Source organism: Oreochromis niloticus, linkage group LG1 (genome assembly GCF_001858045.2).
Source record: "Oreochromis niloticus isolate F11D_XX linkage group LG1, O_niloticus_UMD_NMBU, whole genome shotgun sequence".
NCBI classification, from domain to species: Eukaryota; Metazoa; Chordata; class Actinopteri; order Cichliformes; family Cichlidae; genus Oreochromis; species Oreochromis niloticus.
This window is the reverse complement of record NC_031965.2, coordinates 37871434-37888943: the sequence shown is the minus strand read 5'-3', so window position 1 is coordinate 37888943 and position 17510 is coordinate 37871434. Positions and strand designations below refer to the sequence as shown.

At 42.6% G+C, this 17510-nt stretch overlaps 1 protein-coding gene and 1 long non-coding RNA gene across 2 annotated transcripts; both read left to right on the top strand.

Annotated features, from left to right (window-relative positions):
- Nucleotides 1-484: 484 nt before the first annotated feature.
- LOC112847205 (uncharacterized) lies at nt 485-3558 on the top strand. The gene is made up of 2 exons (XR_003220623.1): nt 485-622; nt 2236-3558. It is a non-coding gene; the product is annotated as an uncharacterized LOC112847205 (long non-coding RNA).
- Nucleotides 3559-12495: 8937 nt separating this feature from the next.
- Nucleotides 12496-17500, top strand: LOC100711704 (ZP domain-containing protein). Its single transcript, XM_074527746.1, is given in 10 exon segments — nt 12496-12872; nt 12967-13110; nt 13192-13254; nt 13773-13831; nt 14068-14258; nt 14354-14582; nt 14585-14750; nt 15078-15162; nt 16091-16292; nt 16376-17500. Coding segments are annotated over 9 exon segments (1248 nt in total). The 5' UTR covers nt 12496-12872; nt 12967-12994; the 3' UTR covers nt 16513-17500.
- The last annotated feature ends 10 nt before the right edge of the window (nt 17501-17510 follow it).

The following is a 17510-nucleotide window of genomic DNA, read 5'->3' as shown; positions in this document are numbered from 1 at the left end:
GTCAAATTTAGCTAACCTTCGGCTAAGTTACGTGACGTTAGTGAGATCGCCACTTAACGCGGCTCTTTGGTCGGTTAGTTAGTTTAGGTTTCTGCCGAAGCTGGGTCTGTTTGTCGGTGTGAAGCCAAACGTTCTTTAACGTTTTAGGAAACACCGACCACCGACGGTTCACCAAATATCTGGCCCGCGAACTGTGGTGAGGACGCAGACTCAACCATGCTGTGCTGAAGTTTGCCCTTAAAAGAGCTCTCATCCTGTATAAACCACTAATAATGAGACAGACAGTAGATGGAGACGTCCTCCTGTTTCTGTGCTGTTTTTGTCATGCTTATATCAAACAACCTGAGTGTGTCATCTTTGTTATAAAGACCAATGTTCTGCGGGATCCTATGTCCTGTTTTAGTTGTGATGCTTTAGTTGCTAACTGCCATGATTGATTTCTTTCTGCAAGTGTCCAGAGTCAGAGGAGAGTGAGAAGGTGAGAGGAGACGTGACAGAGGATCTCCACCCTTGATTAGACACCAGGACAGTGTGTGAGGAGGAGAAAAAGGAGCCAGCATCAGCTGAGAGATATAGAGGAGAACAGGGGGACAACAGATAGCTCTCTGTAGTTGAGGGACTGGTAAAAACATTGAAAACAGTTTTTAGATACTTTTGCAAATACAGGACACACATATCTCCAACACAAACTGTAACAGCTGCATACAGGGAACCACTCACTGATGTTTATCCTGCAGGACAGGATCTGACAGGGAAAGAAGGAAAAATAAGGGAACCATGGACAAGTTTGATAATGCTTTGATTTATCCACAATATATTCAGCTCAAATATTGTTTTCATCACAGTGGCATTGTGCTGGTTTCAGTGGGAAAAGTGTGCAGCTCTTTAAATACAAAGTTCGAAGAGCTGTGAAAAGTTGTCCATTCATAAAGTGTGTCAGTATTTTATAAGGATGTCATATTTCTGTATCATCTCTCTCCTGTTAGAGCCTCTTACCCAGACATCAGCCTGTTTAATGCTCTCATATCTTCAACATCTTAAGTAAATTATACTGCACAGTTTTCTCTCCAATAAAAGAATATTTACTGCATCAGTTTGTCTTCCATTTTATCTGAAACATTCAAGGATCAAATCTTTTACTATATTTTTATGACATTGCCCTTAAATATAATTAAAGCTTTCGCACAGTGGGCATTGTATATTAATATTTGTCTGTCAGACAGTTGCAATCTATAAATGATATGAAATATAAATAAATACCTTGAATTTTGACTGAAATGTAATATTTGAGACAACTGAGTTAAATTCCACCACTGTTTTTTTTTTTTTGTTTTTTTTTTTGTTTTTTTCGAAAGATGGTGCATATATAGTAAAATATCAATAATGTAAATCCTGTTACATTTGTGCCATCAAAATGAAATGAGACTGTTTTACTTGCTAAACTTTGCATCATTTTTGGCGAAGGGGACTCAGCGCATGGCTGTAATGTTCCCCTGGTGTCCAGCAGAGGCAGCAGTGAGTCCCACAGAGTCCCATGTTAAAACTACAGCAGAAATAAACAAGTTTACAGCCTGACAAAGTGTTTTGTTCGCCTAGTGGAGAGTGCTCACCCTTTTAAACTGGATTAAGGCTAAAGGTTTGCATTATTAGGAGCCAGAGACATATGTCTTGGGCTCTTGGATCATATCATGGATATTATTACCTGTGAAATAATCTCCAGGCTCAGTTCAGTCCAGAAATATAAACCATGTTAGTCTGTTTTACATTACACAACAAAGAAAGGTTCAAATCTACATTTCAGAAGATAAAATCATTCAGTTTTTAAAACTTTTATTCTCCTGATCTTAGTTTTTCTTATTATTATGTTTCATTGCAGGTTTTTTCTGACCCACCACCATTGCCCTTTCACTGACTGCCCCACTTACATTTGCACACGAACTTGCCCACAGTCACTATGATTGTGTTGGACACTGCTGTTTAAATAATTGTATAGTATTATATTGTGTTGCAAATAAGACCTTTATTTTATTTTTCCTTGTTTTATCTTTATATTTTTAGTGTACACTGAGAGCCATGGGAGCATTGCAATTTTAAATTCTTGTGTATGACTGTACATATGGTCTTTGACAATAAAGCTGACTTTGACTTTAGTCTTTCAGCGCTGCAGAAATCTTGTTAGTGTTTAAATGTTTCTAAATAAGTCCCTCTGTGTGTGTCTGTGTGTGTGTTTTACAGCTGTGAAGGCTCGCTGTCATCAGAAAGCTGATGTGGGAGTGGCTCACGCCTTCAGCCAGTGGCAGGTGTGCATGAAGGACAGCATGCACCTGAACCAGGTGCTGGGCCTCCCTCTGCCTGAACCAGACGTCGCATGGTGAGACGTTCTCTTAAAGCGCACTTCCCAAGTTCACAAGGTCGTTTGCAGCTCAGCCCGGGCGCAGGACGAGCTGCGACTGGATGATTGGCTGCTGCTGAAAACTTCGTACAAAACCAAGGAGAGTAGGAATCGCTACAACAAAATGGACCTGAGCCGGAAGGAGGAGCGCCGAGCCACGGACCTCCTCTGACAGTCGGACAATCGCTGGAACCGCCATCACCATCCACTCTGGGCTTCAGCCCACTTTGTAGCTTTACAAATACAGGCCATTTACAGATGAGTTATGGATTTGATGGCCTCTTGTGGGCAGTCCTCCCTCTGTTGACTCATTCTTTGCTCCAGCACCTCTGCAGGAAAATGTCAGAGTCTATGTGTGACAAATATCTTCTATTTTTTAACAATCTGGGTCATTTGTGATTTAACGGGAAACATGAATGTAAGTTTTATAAAAAAGAACCTAGTCTATAAAGATTTAAATGTTTCTGACCCCAATCTTTTTTTCCTGTCCTGTCCGAAGGAGAAGAAAAATGCCCAACAGATTATTTTACTGCTCTTGCTATATTGGTCCACTTTATTGTCACTTTTTTTATTCAGCCTTTATTATTTTTATTATTTATTTTGTTTTTATTTGGAGTTATTAGAGGACCGGGGGACAGGAAAGAGAAAGAACGAGGGGAAGAGAGAGAGAAGACAACACAGCAGGGAAACCATGGCAACAACCAACCTCAGCAACAGTAAATAATAAACATAATTGTTACTGAGAAGCACACAGGACTGATAATGTATAATATGTTTAGAGACAGCAGCCAACCCAGACAGTGTGTGTCTCTGAACACCTGTGTGTGTGAGCGCACTTATGTTCATAAGGATTCTCCATGTAAGTGTCTGATAGTGGGTGTGGGGAGCCATAGCCCCGCCCCCCAAGTAATTGAGGGAGGCATGGAGGAGATCCCCTCATAGCCGAGGAGGACAGACTCAATTCAGGGCTGTCGTCTGTGACTCTTCTGCACAGCTGCTGTGTCTGCTGCTATTTGCAGATCAGTCCCTGAGTCTTCTCATTTTAAGGACAAATTTGCATCACACTTGGATCAATTCTTGCCTTTTTAAGAATGTCTCACCTTGCTCCTCATTTAAATTTGTTATAACGTCATATTTGTGACATGTTATTAAATATGTGGACACCAGATGGCGCTCTGCAGTGATGAAGTTTGGACCCGTGCAGGTGATCTGAACAAACAGCTGCAGATCATGAATCAGCTTCTGAAAAACACATCTGGGTGTTTCACATTGTTGGAAGTGCGTCAGGCACTTTACAGTATTTTAGACTGAAGTAATATGACAAAGGTTTCAGGTATTCGAGCAGCTCGGTGGCATAACTATGTTACTGAGGGACACCAGTACTAGAAGGATCAGGATCTCTATGTATTTTTTGATAAAAACATTATGTTATAATGTTGCCTTTACACAGGTCTTTAGCATGAAATGGTGGTAATGCTCTTTCTTCTCCCTCTGCAGCTTCATTTAAAGACACTGATCAGCTCGAGGTGTTGTTAATAAGCTGTAGGTCAGCGGACAGCTGACCAGAACACCACTCCCTGGCTGTATGGATCTAACAGCAGGTGATCTGTATCTGTACTAACACCTTTTTCTGATTCTTTTTTTCCCCTCTCCTAGACATTTCTGCATAGTCATTGAATGAGTTTCCATGGCCGAGCAGCTGCATCCAAGCCTTGTGTCACCAAGAGCAATGCAAATCATTGGCTGCGTGTAAAAAACGCCGCCATCGGAATCTCTAAGGTTCTGTGAAGTTGGGAATTGATAAGAATTTAGCAATTACGATTCCATTATCGACATCACTCATCGATTCGATTCTTTTATTGATTCTCATCGGGATCTAACTGGCTCTGCTTTGTGAGTCACCACCATCTAAACAGCACATCAAAGATGTTTCTGTTGGAGGAATTTCCCCTCTGTTGTGATCAGTGTTTGGAATAGTTACTCAAAAAAACATGACATTTACACACATTAGACAGAAAACTAATGTGGACATTACAGAACAGCAATGCTTTACTTAATTACTCAGAGTCTGGCATGGCAGACTCTGCAGGGCCAGATGGCCGATGACCTCTGGCTGAGGTGCAGCGTGCTGAGGCTCCACAGGACCTGCAGCCAGCTCTGGTTTCTCTGGCTGGGGCTGTGCAACAGGCTCTGGTGACTGGTGCTCCAGAAGATGCTGGAAGAGCTCGTCCCCAGCCGACTAGGAAGGTGGCTGGATGAGCTCTCCAGTGCCTCCAGCCTAAATGAGGAACTGCTGGAAAGGCTCTACTGAACCCCCAGTTTCTGAACAAGCCCGGACAGAGTTTCAGCCTCTGGAGGAGCCGGTGCAACAACACAAAATAAGTTTTCTATGCTGTTGTCTATGAAAAGGTGTCAATAGGTCCACAGCTTGACTCCAAGTTACACATGGAATATGAAGAAACATTCACGGCAGGTTTAGAGGTAAAACACACGGGAAAATCAATAAACCTGGAACAGAGAGCCAAACCTGGGCTGGCTGTCCCAACCAGACCAGGCTTGCTTGGACTATTCTCTGGATAGAAAACAAGACTATCATGGCTACCTTCAACACATCTTATTGTCTCTTTGTTCATATTGTCATCATCAAAAACTTTATTTTGGCAGTTACGCAGTTGAAATAAGTCATTTCCAGAGACTGAACTCCCATAAACCGTATTCAAATTCACTCCCTTGCAAATATAACAGCAAATTCAGGCTCAACATTTTCAGTCTTTAGTTCTTTCTTTGAACAAAGAAACAGAAGGCACAGCTTCATCGCTGGCCAACCTGAAAACAGTTTTTAAAGAAGCAGGACACTGGGTGGCCATAGAGTCCAGGGGACAGAGAGAACGAGTCTCTATTTACCTCTACAGAGAGAACTGGAGGTGAAAAACACTTACCTCTGGCTGTTGCTCCAGTGAAGTGCCAGACTCCGACCTTGGTGCAATCCACTGGCAACATGAACACTGCTTCCTTGTAGGAGGAAGAAGGAGGGAAAGCCCCAGCTATTTTTCAGCATGTGGTGGAGCAAAAATTTAGTGGATTGAATGGAGTCCAGTGCTATATGACATACTTGTCACTGGCAAAACAGATGAGGAGAACTTGAGAAATCTGGATGCCACACTGCAGCGGCTGGAAGAACATAGTCTGGAAAAATATGTATAATTTCTCACATTTTTCTCTAGTCAACTGCGTTTCTATCTGGGACTTCTTATCTATTATGGGAGGTTTATTCCAAACCTGTCTTCCATGCTCAAACCTTGTGATCATGGTGCCATGATGAGTCGTGGAAATGGGCAGAGCTGTGTGAAAAAGCATTTAAACAGACAAAGACTGCATTGTCAGAGTCTGATACTTTAGCACATTTTGATGCTAGACTGCCTATAAAACTGGCTTATGATGCTTCTTCATATGGTGTAGGTGCAGCTGTATCTCACATCATGCCAAATGAGGAAGAAAACCAGTTACTTTTGCTTCATGTACCCTCAGCAAGCCAGAGAGCGAATATGCTCAGATTGAACGTGAAGCACTGGGAATTGTGTTTGGTGTTTTGGGGAGAAAGTTTATTCTTTCAACAGACCATCATCCCCTCACAACAATCTTTGAGTCCCACACAGATATTCTACCATTAGCTGCAGGCCGAATGCTGTTGTAAGCACACACCTATAAAATAAAGTACAGGAAATCTGAGCTTCATGGGATGCAGATGGCCTCTCCAGGTTACCACTTTAAACAGTGAAGGAAGAGCCACCACAAGCAGACATCTTTTACTTCAGGCAAGTGGAGAAAGCTCCTATAACTCCTCTGCACGTAAAATGGCAGATCAGACCCAAGCCTGTGTTGTCAGGACCCAGGAGGACGTTATGTGGAGCAGGGCTGTGCAGAGATGTTTAAAGGGGCGGGTGCTCAAAGTTAAAAAATGGCACATAGAACCAGGCTGAAGAACAACAACACACATTCATCCAGAATCTAATATGGAATCGTATCATCAGGTGGGCACAAAGCAAATGTAGCCTGTGTTTTACCTGATGGGTAGAGTGTTGCTGCTGATAGTGCTGGAGGGCGGGGCTGTGTTGATCTGAGACTGTAGACTGTAAAAAGTCCATAGGAGAGATGGTAGTTCATTAAACAAGTGTTAGGAGTTAATAAAATGCAAAGATTGGTGACAGCGCTTGGAACCATCAGGCAACAAAACTGTGGTGAATAAACTCGGCTCTGCCTGCGAGTCACTCGTTGCCTCTCTTCCTCCTTCCATCTCCTCGTCTCATCTATCACTCTCCACTTACTGTCCATCTGAGAACAAGGCACAATCTGCTATTGCATTAATTTATTATTATTAATATAATAATATCATTTATTATTTAATTATCCACACTTAACTCTTGCACCTAATCCATCATAAAGTAATAATAGAATAGAATAGTGCCCAGCAGACTGTTCACAAAGCTGAGGGATCTGGGACTCAACAGCTGTCTGTGTGCATGGGTGTTGGACTTCCTCACTGGCAGAACTCAGGTGGTGAGGGTGGGTAGATGCGTCTCTAACAGCATCACCATCAACACAGGAGCACCACAGGGGTGTGTCCTCTCGCCACTGCTCTACTCCCTCTACACTTCAGACTGTGTGGCCACCCACGGCTCCAACACCATTGTGAAATTTGCTGACGACGCAGTGGTGTTGGGCGCCATCTCCAACAACGATGAGGCGGCCTACATGGATGAAGTGAAGAATCTGGCATCATGGTGCCAGGACAACCATCTCCAGCTGAACGTTGGCAAGACCAAGGAGCTGGTGGTGGACTTCAGAAGGAGTCAGCACAGAGACTACAAGGCCATTATCATCAATGGAGCTCCAGTGGAGAGGGTGCAGTCCTTCAAGTATCTCAGTGTCCACATCTCCTCAGACCTGACATGGTCTGCCCACATTCAGGTCCAGACCAAAAAGGCTAGGCAGCGCCTGTACCACCTATGACAACTGAGGAAGTTCAGGGTCTCTCCAGAGATCCTCAGGATTTTCTATACAGGCGCTGTGGAGTGCATCCTCACACAGAACATCACATCATGGTTTGGGAACAGCTGTGTTAAGGACCAAAAAGCTCTTCAGAGAGTGATCCGTACAGCAGAACGCTGCTGCAGGATTGCTCTCCCCCCACTTCAGGACATCTACACCAGGAGATGCCGGACTAGAGCAGCGCAGATACTGAAGGACCCGTCCCATCCTGGCAACAAACTGTTCCAACTTCTGCAGTCCGGTAGAAGGTTCCGCATCATCCGGGCAAGGACGGAGAGACTCAAGAGGAGCTTCTATCCCCAAGCCATCCAGGCCCTAAACCCTTTTTTTGCACAAGTCGAGGAGTGTGTCAGGTTATGTTTGACTGTGTGTTATACTTGTATAACTATGCATGTGACAAATAAAGAACCTTGAACCTAGAAAAATGTTATAGAACTAAAACATTGTGTTTATTGTTTTTATCCTTTAATACCTCTGCAGTGCAACAACTGGTACATGTGTTATTGTTACCTGTACTCTTTTTAATCCAGCTGGTGAGGCATCCGCTGCCCTTAGCGGCCTAGAGCTTGGTTTGATTGAGTAGATTTTATTTATTCTTGTCAATTTAAGTCAACATAATGTTAGTTAGATCAACATGGTAAATGGTAAGTATTTGCATAGCGCTTTACTAGTCCCTAAGGACCCCAAAGCACTTTACACATCCAGTCATCCACCCATTCACACACGAGTGGCAGCTACATTGTAGCCACAGCCACCCTGGGGTGCACTGACAGAGGCGAGGCTGCCGAACACCGGCGCCACCCTCTGACCACCACCAGTAGGCAACGGGTGAAGTGTCTTGCCCAAAGACACAACAACTGAGACTGTCCAAGCCGGGGCTCGAACCAGCAACCTTCCAATTATAAGGCGAACTCCCAACTCTTGAGCCACGATCGCTTGTCCCATACTATGCCAGTGTGGGACAAGCGGGTCTGATTCCAGTACAGAAAGTACTGGTTCAAAAATATCAGTGCAATCAGCAATCACAGAGATTTCTGTTATTCTCTCAACAAGGAGCTCAGATGGAGAGATGACAGAAAAAGATAATGAGATCTCAAAAGAATCAGCTCTAACAGAACAAAGCAAAATAAAACCAACTGCAGAAACACAAAGTATCCGAGCTCCAACCCCAGTAGAAGTGGTTGCAGCTGACATCGTACATGAGATACTTGCTAACATGGATTCAAGCAGTGAAGAGCTCTGTGACAAATGTAGCTTACCCAAACCTGCTTTTAAAGCAGGCTTAATTATCCACAAGGTGAGGCACTTCTTCTCCAAATGTGTGCCATCTACCTCACACGCCAGGCTCAAAGCACGCAAACACAACTTTTCCATGTTTGCAAAAAAGCAATTTGAAAAAATGAAAACAGAGCTGAAAAAAAGAATAAAGACAAACAGGAAACATTTTGTTTGTCTACAAAACATTTGCAAGTATCCCAAGAATGAAACAGTGCCCTCCGATGAAAGTATAGTTTCCATCCTCCCAGGGTCAGTACCTGCAACAGCTGGTCCCCAGAGTACAGAGGCTCATCGCTCCCCTTCTCGACATACGCCAAGCCTGGAAGCCAGAATTAAACGTTCTTCTTCAGTCAACTTTAACGTCATTAGATCAGACGTTAACCAGTTATTTGACAAATTAACAAAGAAAGAAGAACTCTTCCTCATCGATAAGACCTTGGGAGACTTTAGAAATAGTGGGCATATCAGAAATTTTACTGTGGACTTAATGGCAAAAGTGTTTGATCTACTTAGGATGGATCGAGTGTATCAAATCCCCGTACCTCTAATGGGTAGATCCCTCTCAGACACAGTCATCTCCAGGACTCCACAATTAGTAGAGGGCTCAAAGCGTCCCATTTCTGCTGAAGTCCTCTATGTCCTCATAGAAGACACAGTAGAAAAGTTTTTGCAGAAGCTTTTACTCTGGCTGGAGAATGAAGAGAAAGATCAAATGATTCAAATGGACAAGATTTCTGGGGCCCTGGAAGACATCCAAAACTTTATTAAAAGAACACAGACCCCAAAACAGGAAAAAAGCCCTGATTCAGATGGCAGAGGAAAAGAATCTGGTGCATCACTTCCAACACCAAAACATGAGAGCATTTCTCCAAATAAATGCTCTGTGGCATCTAACAAGTCACCTCAAATGCCAAAACCTGAGAGCATTTCTCCAGAAAACTCATCTGGAGCCTTGAGCCTAAAACACCCTCTCAGTGATTCCTCCAAAATGTCAGAGATGGGTTCTGTGCCAGTGTCATCTTCTGATGTTGAGAAAATTTCCAGTGACCTTGCGTTGCTCCTTATCATGAGAGTCATCCATAAATCTAAATCTGAGACCAAAAAGTCTGCTGCTCGGATCGCATCTACTACAAAAGAAATACACACGGTCATCAACCATCTGAGAGATCTGATGCGGCCTGAACTCAGCAGCACAGAGTCCGCCACAAGTCTGACAAATGACAAGAAAAAGTTCATCAAGAAAATGGCCAAATCCCTCATCAAGGAGTTTGGGTCCCCAGACAGTGTGTTAAAGGCTGCGATGGCAAATGATTCATCTTTTGATAAGGCTCTGATTAGGCATCTAAAAATCAGCCTTGGAGTCATCCCGAGTCCTCCAAAGAAGTCCAAACTTTCCAGGTTTTTTTCTGCGGTGGGAAAAACATTGCTAAAACCCTTTAGGTGGTTCACTAAAGCCAGAGATCATTAAAATTACCATTTTGGCTTTTCCCCACTGCCCTGCTTCTTTTAAAATCTTGAAGCAGACTTTTAGCACCAAATCAATTTTTTTTAAAACATCAACATAAACTTTTTTGATCTGGCCTCAAATCCAAATTTTAACAACTGTAGTTCACGCCATCTCGTCTACTTTTCAATTCAGTTCAATTCAATTTTATTTATATAGCGCCAAATCACAACAAAAGTCGCCTCAAGGCGCTTTATATTGTACAGTAGATCGCACAATAATAAATACAGAGAAAAACCCAACAATCATATGACCCCCTATGAGCAAGCACTTTGGCGACAGTGGGAAGGAAAAACTCCCTTTTAACAGGAAGAAACCTCCGGCAGAACCAGGCTCAGGGAGGGGCGGGGCCATCTGCTGTGATTGGTTGGGGTGAGAGAAGGAAGACAGGATAAAGACATGCTGTGGAAGAGAGACAGAGATTAATAACAGATATGATTCGATGCAGAGAGGTCTATTAACACATAGTGAGTGAGAAAGGTGACTGGAAAGGAAAAACTCAATGCATCATGGGAATCCCCGGCAGCCTACGTCTATTGCAGCATAACTAAGGGAGGATTCAGGGTCACCTGGTCCAGCCCTAACTATATGCTTTAGCAAAACGGAAAGTTTGAAGCCTAATCTTGAAAGTAGAGATAGTGTCTGTCTCCTGAATCCAAACTGGAAGCTGGTTCCACAGAAGAGGGGCCTGAAAACTGAAGGCTCTGCCTCCCATTCTACTTTTAAATACTCTAGGAACAACAAGTAAGCCTGCAGTGTGAGAGCGAAGTGCTCTAATGGGGTGATATGGTACTACAAGGTCATTAAGATAAGATGGGGCCTGATTATTTAAGACCTTGTATGTGAGGAGCAGGATTTTGAATTCAATTCTGGATTTAACAGGAAGCCAATGAAGGGAAGCCAAAACAGGAGAAATCTGCTCTCTCTTCCTAGTCCCTGTCAGGACTCTTGCTGCAGCATTTTGGATCAGCTGAAGGCTTTTCAGCGAGTTTTTAGGACATCCTGATAATAATGAATTACAGTAGTCCAGCCTGGAAGTAATAAATGCATGAACTAGTTTTTCAGCATCACTCTGAGACAGGATATTTCTAACTTTAGAGATGTTGCACAAATGGAAGAAAGCAGTCTTACATCCATCCATCCATTCGCTTCCGCTTATCCTTTTCAGGGGCGCGGGGGGCGCTGGAGCCTATCCCAGCTGTCATAGGGCGACAGGCGGGGTACACCCTGGACAGGTCGCCAGTCTGTCACAGGGCCAAACAACCATTCGCACTCACATTCACTCGCACATTCACACCTAGTGGCAATTTGAATTATCCAATTAACCTATCCCCACAAGTTGCATGTCTTTGGACGGTGGGAGGAAGCCGGAGTACCCGGAGGGAACCCACGCAAACACGGGGAGAACATGCAAACTCCACACAGAAAGACCCCGGCCTGATGGTGGAATTGAACTCAGGACCTTCTTGCTGTGCGGCAACAGTGCTAACCACCGTGCCACCGTGCTGCCAGTCTTACATATTTGTTTAATATGTGCGTTGAAGGACATGTCCTGGTCAAAAATGACTCCAAGGTTCCTCACAGTGTTACTGGAGGCCGAGGTAATGCCATCCAGAGTAAGAATCTGCTTAGATACCATATTTCTAAGATTTTCAGGGCCGAGTACAATAACCTCAGTTTGATCTGAATTAAGAAGCAGAAAGTTAGCGGCCATCCAGGTCTTTATGTCTTTAAGACATTCCTGCAGTTTAACTAATTGGTGTGTGTTACCTGGCTTCATGGATAGATAGAGCTGCGTGTCATCTGCATAGCAGTGAAAATTTATGCTATGTCTTCTAATGATGCTGCCTAAGGGAAGCATGTATAATGTAAATAGAATTGGTCCTAGCACTGAACCCTGTGGAACACCATAATTGACCTTAGTGTGTGAAGAGGACTCTCCATTTACATGCACAAATTGGAGTCTATTAGATAGATATGATACAAACCACTGCAGTGCAGTACCTGTAATACCTACAGCATGTTCTAATCGCTCTAATAGGATATTATGGTCGACAGTATCGAACGCTGCACTGAGGTCTAGCAGGACAAGCACAGAGATGAGTCCACTGTCAGAGGCCATAAGAAGATCATTTGTAACCTTCACTAAAGCTGTTTCTGTGCTGTGATGAGCTCTGAAACCTGACTGAAACTCTTCAAATAAGCCATTCCTCTGCAGATGATCTGTTAGCTGTTTGACAACTACTCTTTCAAGGATGTTTGATATGAAAGGAAGGTTGGAGATTGGCCTATAATTAGCTAAGACAGCTGGGTCTAGAGATGCTTTTTAATGCTTTAGTTTGTCTTAAGAACTTAAGTGAACGCTGCAAATATTTTAAGTGGATTCTTTTGCAACCCAGGAATCCATATATGCTTTGTTTTGATCCACAGACACCTATTCTGTCCTCATTCTTGTTTTTTCATTAGGACTGCTTACTAGTTCTTTTTTTTTTTTTTTAAAACTTCAGTCGACCCACCTGCTCCCTCATGCCAGGAGGGACTCTACCTCCCAAGGTTTCTGCACCCAATGCCTGCAAATGGAGCACACATCACAGCAGAGGTCAACAAAGAGGTAGAGATCTGAATCAAAGCCCCGGCATCATATTCAGTGTAAGTGAGACCAAATTTCACCAGCAAAACGTTGTCAACATTTCCGCATGCAAGATCAAATCTGTGATGCAGAGGTTGTTTTGCCTTTATACAGAATACAAGAGATCATCATCAGCGGGCCAATGAATATGACCAAACACAGGACCACACATGATGAGTTTGTCCTTCGGTGGACGCCATTAAAGAGTCACCTGGGAGATCATTTTCCAGTCTGCTTTGCTGTGGAATCTGTGACAGGGTTAGCCTTTCATTCATTTCTTTAGCATGGAGTTAGTATGGGGACCAAAAACTATCAACTGACTCATTACCTGTCTTGCAGGCTGGGTGTAACCAGCTTTCCAAGTGTTACACATTCCCACTCACATGCCAACCCAACCTCACAGTAAGTTCAGTTCAATTCAGTTTTATTTATATAGCAATAAATCACAGCAACAGTCACCTTTATATTGTAAGGTGAAGACACAACAATAATACAGAGAAAACCCCCAAATCGGATAAACCTCTATGAGCAAGCACTTGGCGACAGTGGGAATGAAAAAACCCCCTTTAACAGGAAGAAACCTCTGGCAGAACCAGGCTGGGGGAGGGGCGGGGCCATCTGCCGTGACCGGTAGATGATGTAATGACTTATCATTACGTTAGGTGTTAAGAAAATAAACCATCTCATGCCTGAAAAATGTAAATAAAGAAGGATCTGAAACAAATAATGACAAAGTTACCAACACTGAACTTTAACATGATTAATTCAGGTAAACACAGAATCATAAAACATCCGGTGTATCCGTTTACTGGAAAGTAACCTGAACCAAGTCTAATCAGCCTACGTGAATGATGGTAATTATAAATCCTCACCATAGTAAAGTTGTTAAGTCATCGTTCACTAATGTTTTGTTTTTTCAGGTCTGGTGTCTATCAGTCTGAGATGAGGTGTGCTATCTTGGATGTCAGGAAGGAGGGAAGTGAGTCTGCAGGCTACTCTGATGTCAACATTTATTATTCTGAAATATTTAACACCTGAAGTTTTAACATACTGGCAGTACTGCAGAGTGGTTTGAGTAGTACCTCCCTTGTGAAGCACTTTGTAACATATGTCTGTGAAAACTGCTATATAAATAAACTTTTACTTACTTACTTTACTTGCTTGCTTTAAATAGTTGTAATGTGTTTATTTTAACGTGTTATTGACTTGTTTCAGTTAAAACCAATGTGATCTGCACTGAGTCCACAATGAGAGTTGAGATTGACAAATCGTCCTTCCGTGGACTCCACGAGGATCACCTGCGTCTCAGTGAACCCAGCAACACCCTCTGCAGCCTGGAGAGATACTCCAACAGCACTCACGTCATCGGCATCATCTCCCTCAATGCTTGCGGCACTCAAATTGAGGTAACGAGGGCTCATTTGTGTCAACACACACACCATTAGTTTTTCTTTTGGTTAACTTTCACACTGAAGACACAATAATATTCTTTAATCTACAGGAAGATGATGAAAACTTCATTTTTAAGAATGAAATCACCACAGTAGATGACAACACAGATCTGATCACCAGGAAACACCAGCTGGAAGTAGAGTTCTACTGCCAGTACCCAAAAAAGGGAAATGTGACGTAGGGCTTCACGGCACACAGGAAGAACGTCACAGTGTGGGATAAAGGCTTCGGCACGTTCACCTACCAGTTTGAGTTCTACCCAAACAACCACTTCCAAAGAATGATCCGAATTCATACCCTCTGGAGTATGACGTGGGAGAGAAGATATACATGGAGATAGATGCCTCCTCTACAGTCAACAACACCGAGATTTTTGTGGAGTCTTGCAGAGCTTCGCCATATGACAACCCCAACTACCACCCGACCTACTCCATCATCGAAAATGGGTAGGCATGAGAACAGGTGGTGTATCAGTGAAGGTTCTCCTGTTTATCTGTTTGTACTTGAAGCAGTTACCCGAGTACTTTTTAGAATAAAGATTTCTCTCATCTTTAAGAACTTCAGGTGTTATACAGAAGTGGAGTGGAAGTCCATATACTATGTAACCTATAAATATAGAAGAATAGATGCTCTTTAAAGGTTGTTAAGGCATCAGGATATTACCTGAATATTTGTGAATGGCATTCTGTGATGGTTAAAGAAGGATTTATGATGAAATCGTAGCATGGAGTTACAGCAGCTGTGTCCCTTTGTTTGCATTGTGCTGTGATCAGGTGCCCAGTGGACTCCACTGTTATGACCCATGCACAAGACAACAAGAGACAGTTTAGGTTCAAGTTCATTGGTTTGCACGATCAGGTAAATGATGAGTTTAGACTAGACCTCTAAATACGTTTTACATTGTTGTGCTTGAGAGACACCATCGACTGGAACCAAATTCCTTGTATGTGTTTGTGCATATACTTGGCCAGTAAACGGGTTCTGATTCTGATGAATTCAACACCCAAAACTCAAGCCATATATTTTTAATTTGATTAACCTTATTGCACACTCGCACGTCTAGTGCAGACATTGCTTGAAATTTACTAAAAGTTACCTAATTTTAGAAAAAGTTTATTTATGCAAAAATGTGTCCATCATGGGGGGTGGTTTTGGGTTTTGCTTTCATTTATATGCTATAGTTTGTCATTTGTTGTTTGCTCATGTGGCCAAAGGGCAGATGATGTTTGCTATCAGTCACTAGAATCTTCCTTCAGTATGTTTCAGTGAAACTTTCATAATGATTACCTAATGGGTTTTGGCCAAAATTGTTCTTAAGATCAAGATTGTATTTGTTGTTTTACAGATAATACCAGCAACTGAGTGAGAGGGCAGCTATTATGCTTATTATTTAATGCTTAAAATTGTTATTTCACTGGCTGGGAATACATCCTCACATTAGGTTTGACAGCATTTCTAGTTTTGGCTTAAGCATGAACTGCGGTTTGGGGAAGGCCTCATAGGAGGCTGGCTCCCGGGCCGGGCAGATCTCCATGATCTCCATCAACAGCTTGTAGCGCTGCGGACAGGGAAGCTAAATAAATAATCTCCATTTAAATCTGTGATGTCCACTTAATGTAAATTCAATGCTTCCATTAAAATGTTTTAAAGCACATGCAGCACTTGGATATCGAGAGATTCGAGGTTGAGTGACACGCAGAGCCAAAAGTTTCAGTCTGACTGCAGCTTTGCTTCTTGAGCCTGGAAGCGGTAACTGTAGACTCACAGCGAGCTCTGTTGCATTCAGGTATACATCAGCTGTTCACTGATGGTATGTGAAGCAGGAAACCCCAACACCAGGTGCTCACAGGGATGCATCAACTCCACGTCAAATGCTCACCACCACTCCCACCACCGAAAGAGGGGGGCTATCATGCAGACTGCACAGCACTTCATTTCCCAGGGTCCCCTGCGCTTGAAGAGGTCGGCAGACATCAGCAGGAGTGAAGGTATGGAAAACAAAGTCGGCTGCTTTGTTTTAGTCACTGTAACTTTGGATAACGCTGAATTAAAACTGATCTTTTGTTTCCAGGGAACACCACGAACCTGAACCTGGTCTTCATAGCTGGATGTCTTCTTGCTGCCGTCGCTATGGTCTGTGGCGTGCTCATGTTCAGGGCCAAAACATCAAGGGTCAGATACCAAGCTTTGTCCTCAAGGGAAAGTTAAAACCCTTCGTGTGCCCCAGTGGATGAGATGAAATTATTTAGATCATCCTGCAGTCTGATTCTGGGTGTTCATGTATCTTATGCTAACTGATTAAACTGAATTAACTGATTAACATCGATTATTTTTTATCAGTTATTAGAATATTACACAGCCTTGGGTGCATACGCTAAAATGGGAAAGAGTTTGTTTTTTTTAAAACTATATATTTAGAGTACAATTTGAAATGAATAAATCCTGATTATTGATACTTATTCCTATCACATTGTAATCTGATATTATTATTGATCAATAAAAATTTATAGAATAATGAAACTTATTACTGTTGCTGTCCATTGTTTACTTTCACCTGTCGACTGTGTAGCTCAAAGTCACAAGTGACATTTACACAACATATACTTCATTCCACAATTTCACAAACTGTGAAACAAGCTAACAAAAAGCTTGTTTGTGCTGCTTCTTCCTCCAGGTCTCTCTTGGAAATGAGAATATTTATCTTTCTGATTAAATAAAGATGAAATAAAATATAACTGCTTCTGTCTGAGATGTAGAATCCAGTAATTGTGACACACTTTCATCTGTAATCTTGGACTAAAGTTTGTAATATTATATCAATGTCAAGCCTAAACGACGTCAGACACAGAAGCCTCTGAAATCATCACAATATGTAGCAAGTTTTCTCTTTGTGTCAATATCAATAAACTTCTTACAGTGTAACTGGTAACTAAGCAATCTATGTTGGGCAGCAGGAATGTTACCATAGCAACCCAAATCAGCTGTTCCTTTCCTTCTCCATAGTCATCGTGGTTACACGTCTTTTCTAACAAAGCCCAATGTGGCCTTCTTGGTCTCGAGTGTAACCTAAGGTTTCATCTGTCTCCATTCGAGTGCAGACTGACACGTCTGCCTCCTTTCAGTGAGAGTTCTTCACTTAAAATTGCTTCAAAACATCAGTTTTTTGTTTGATCGAAGGTTTCCCAGCAGGTCAGGATATACAGAGC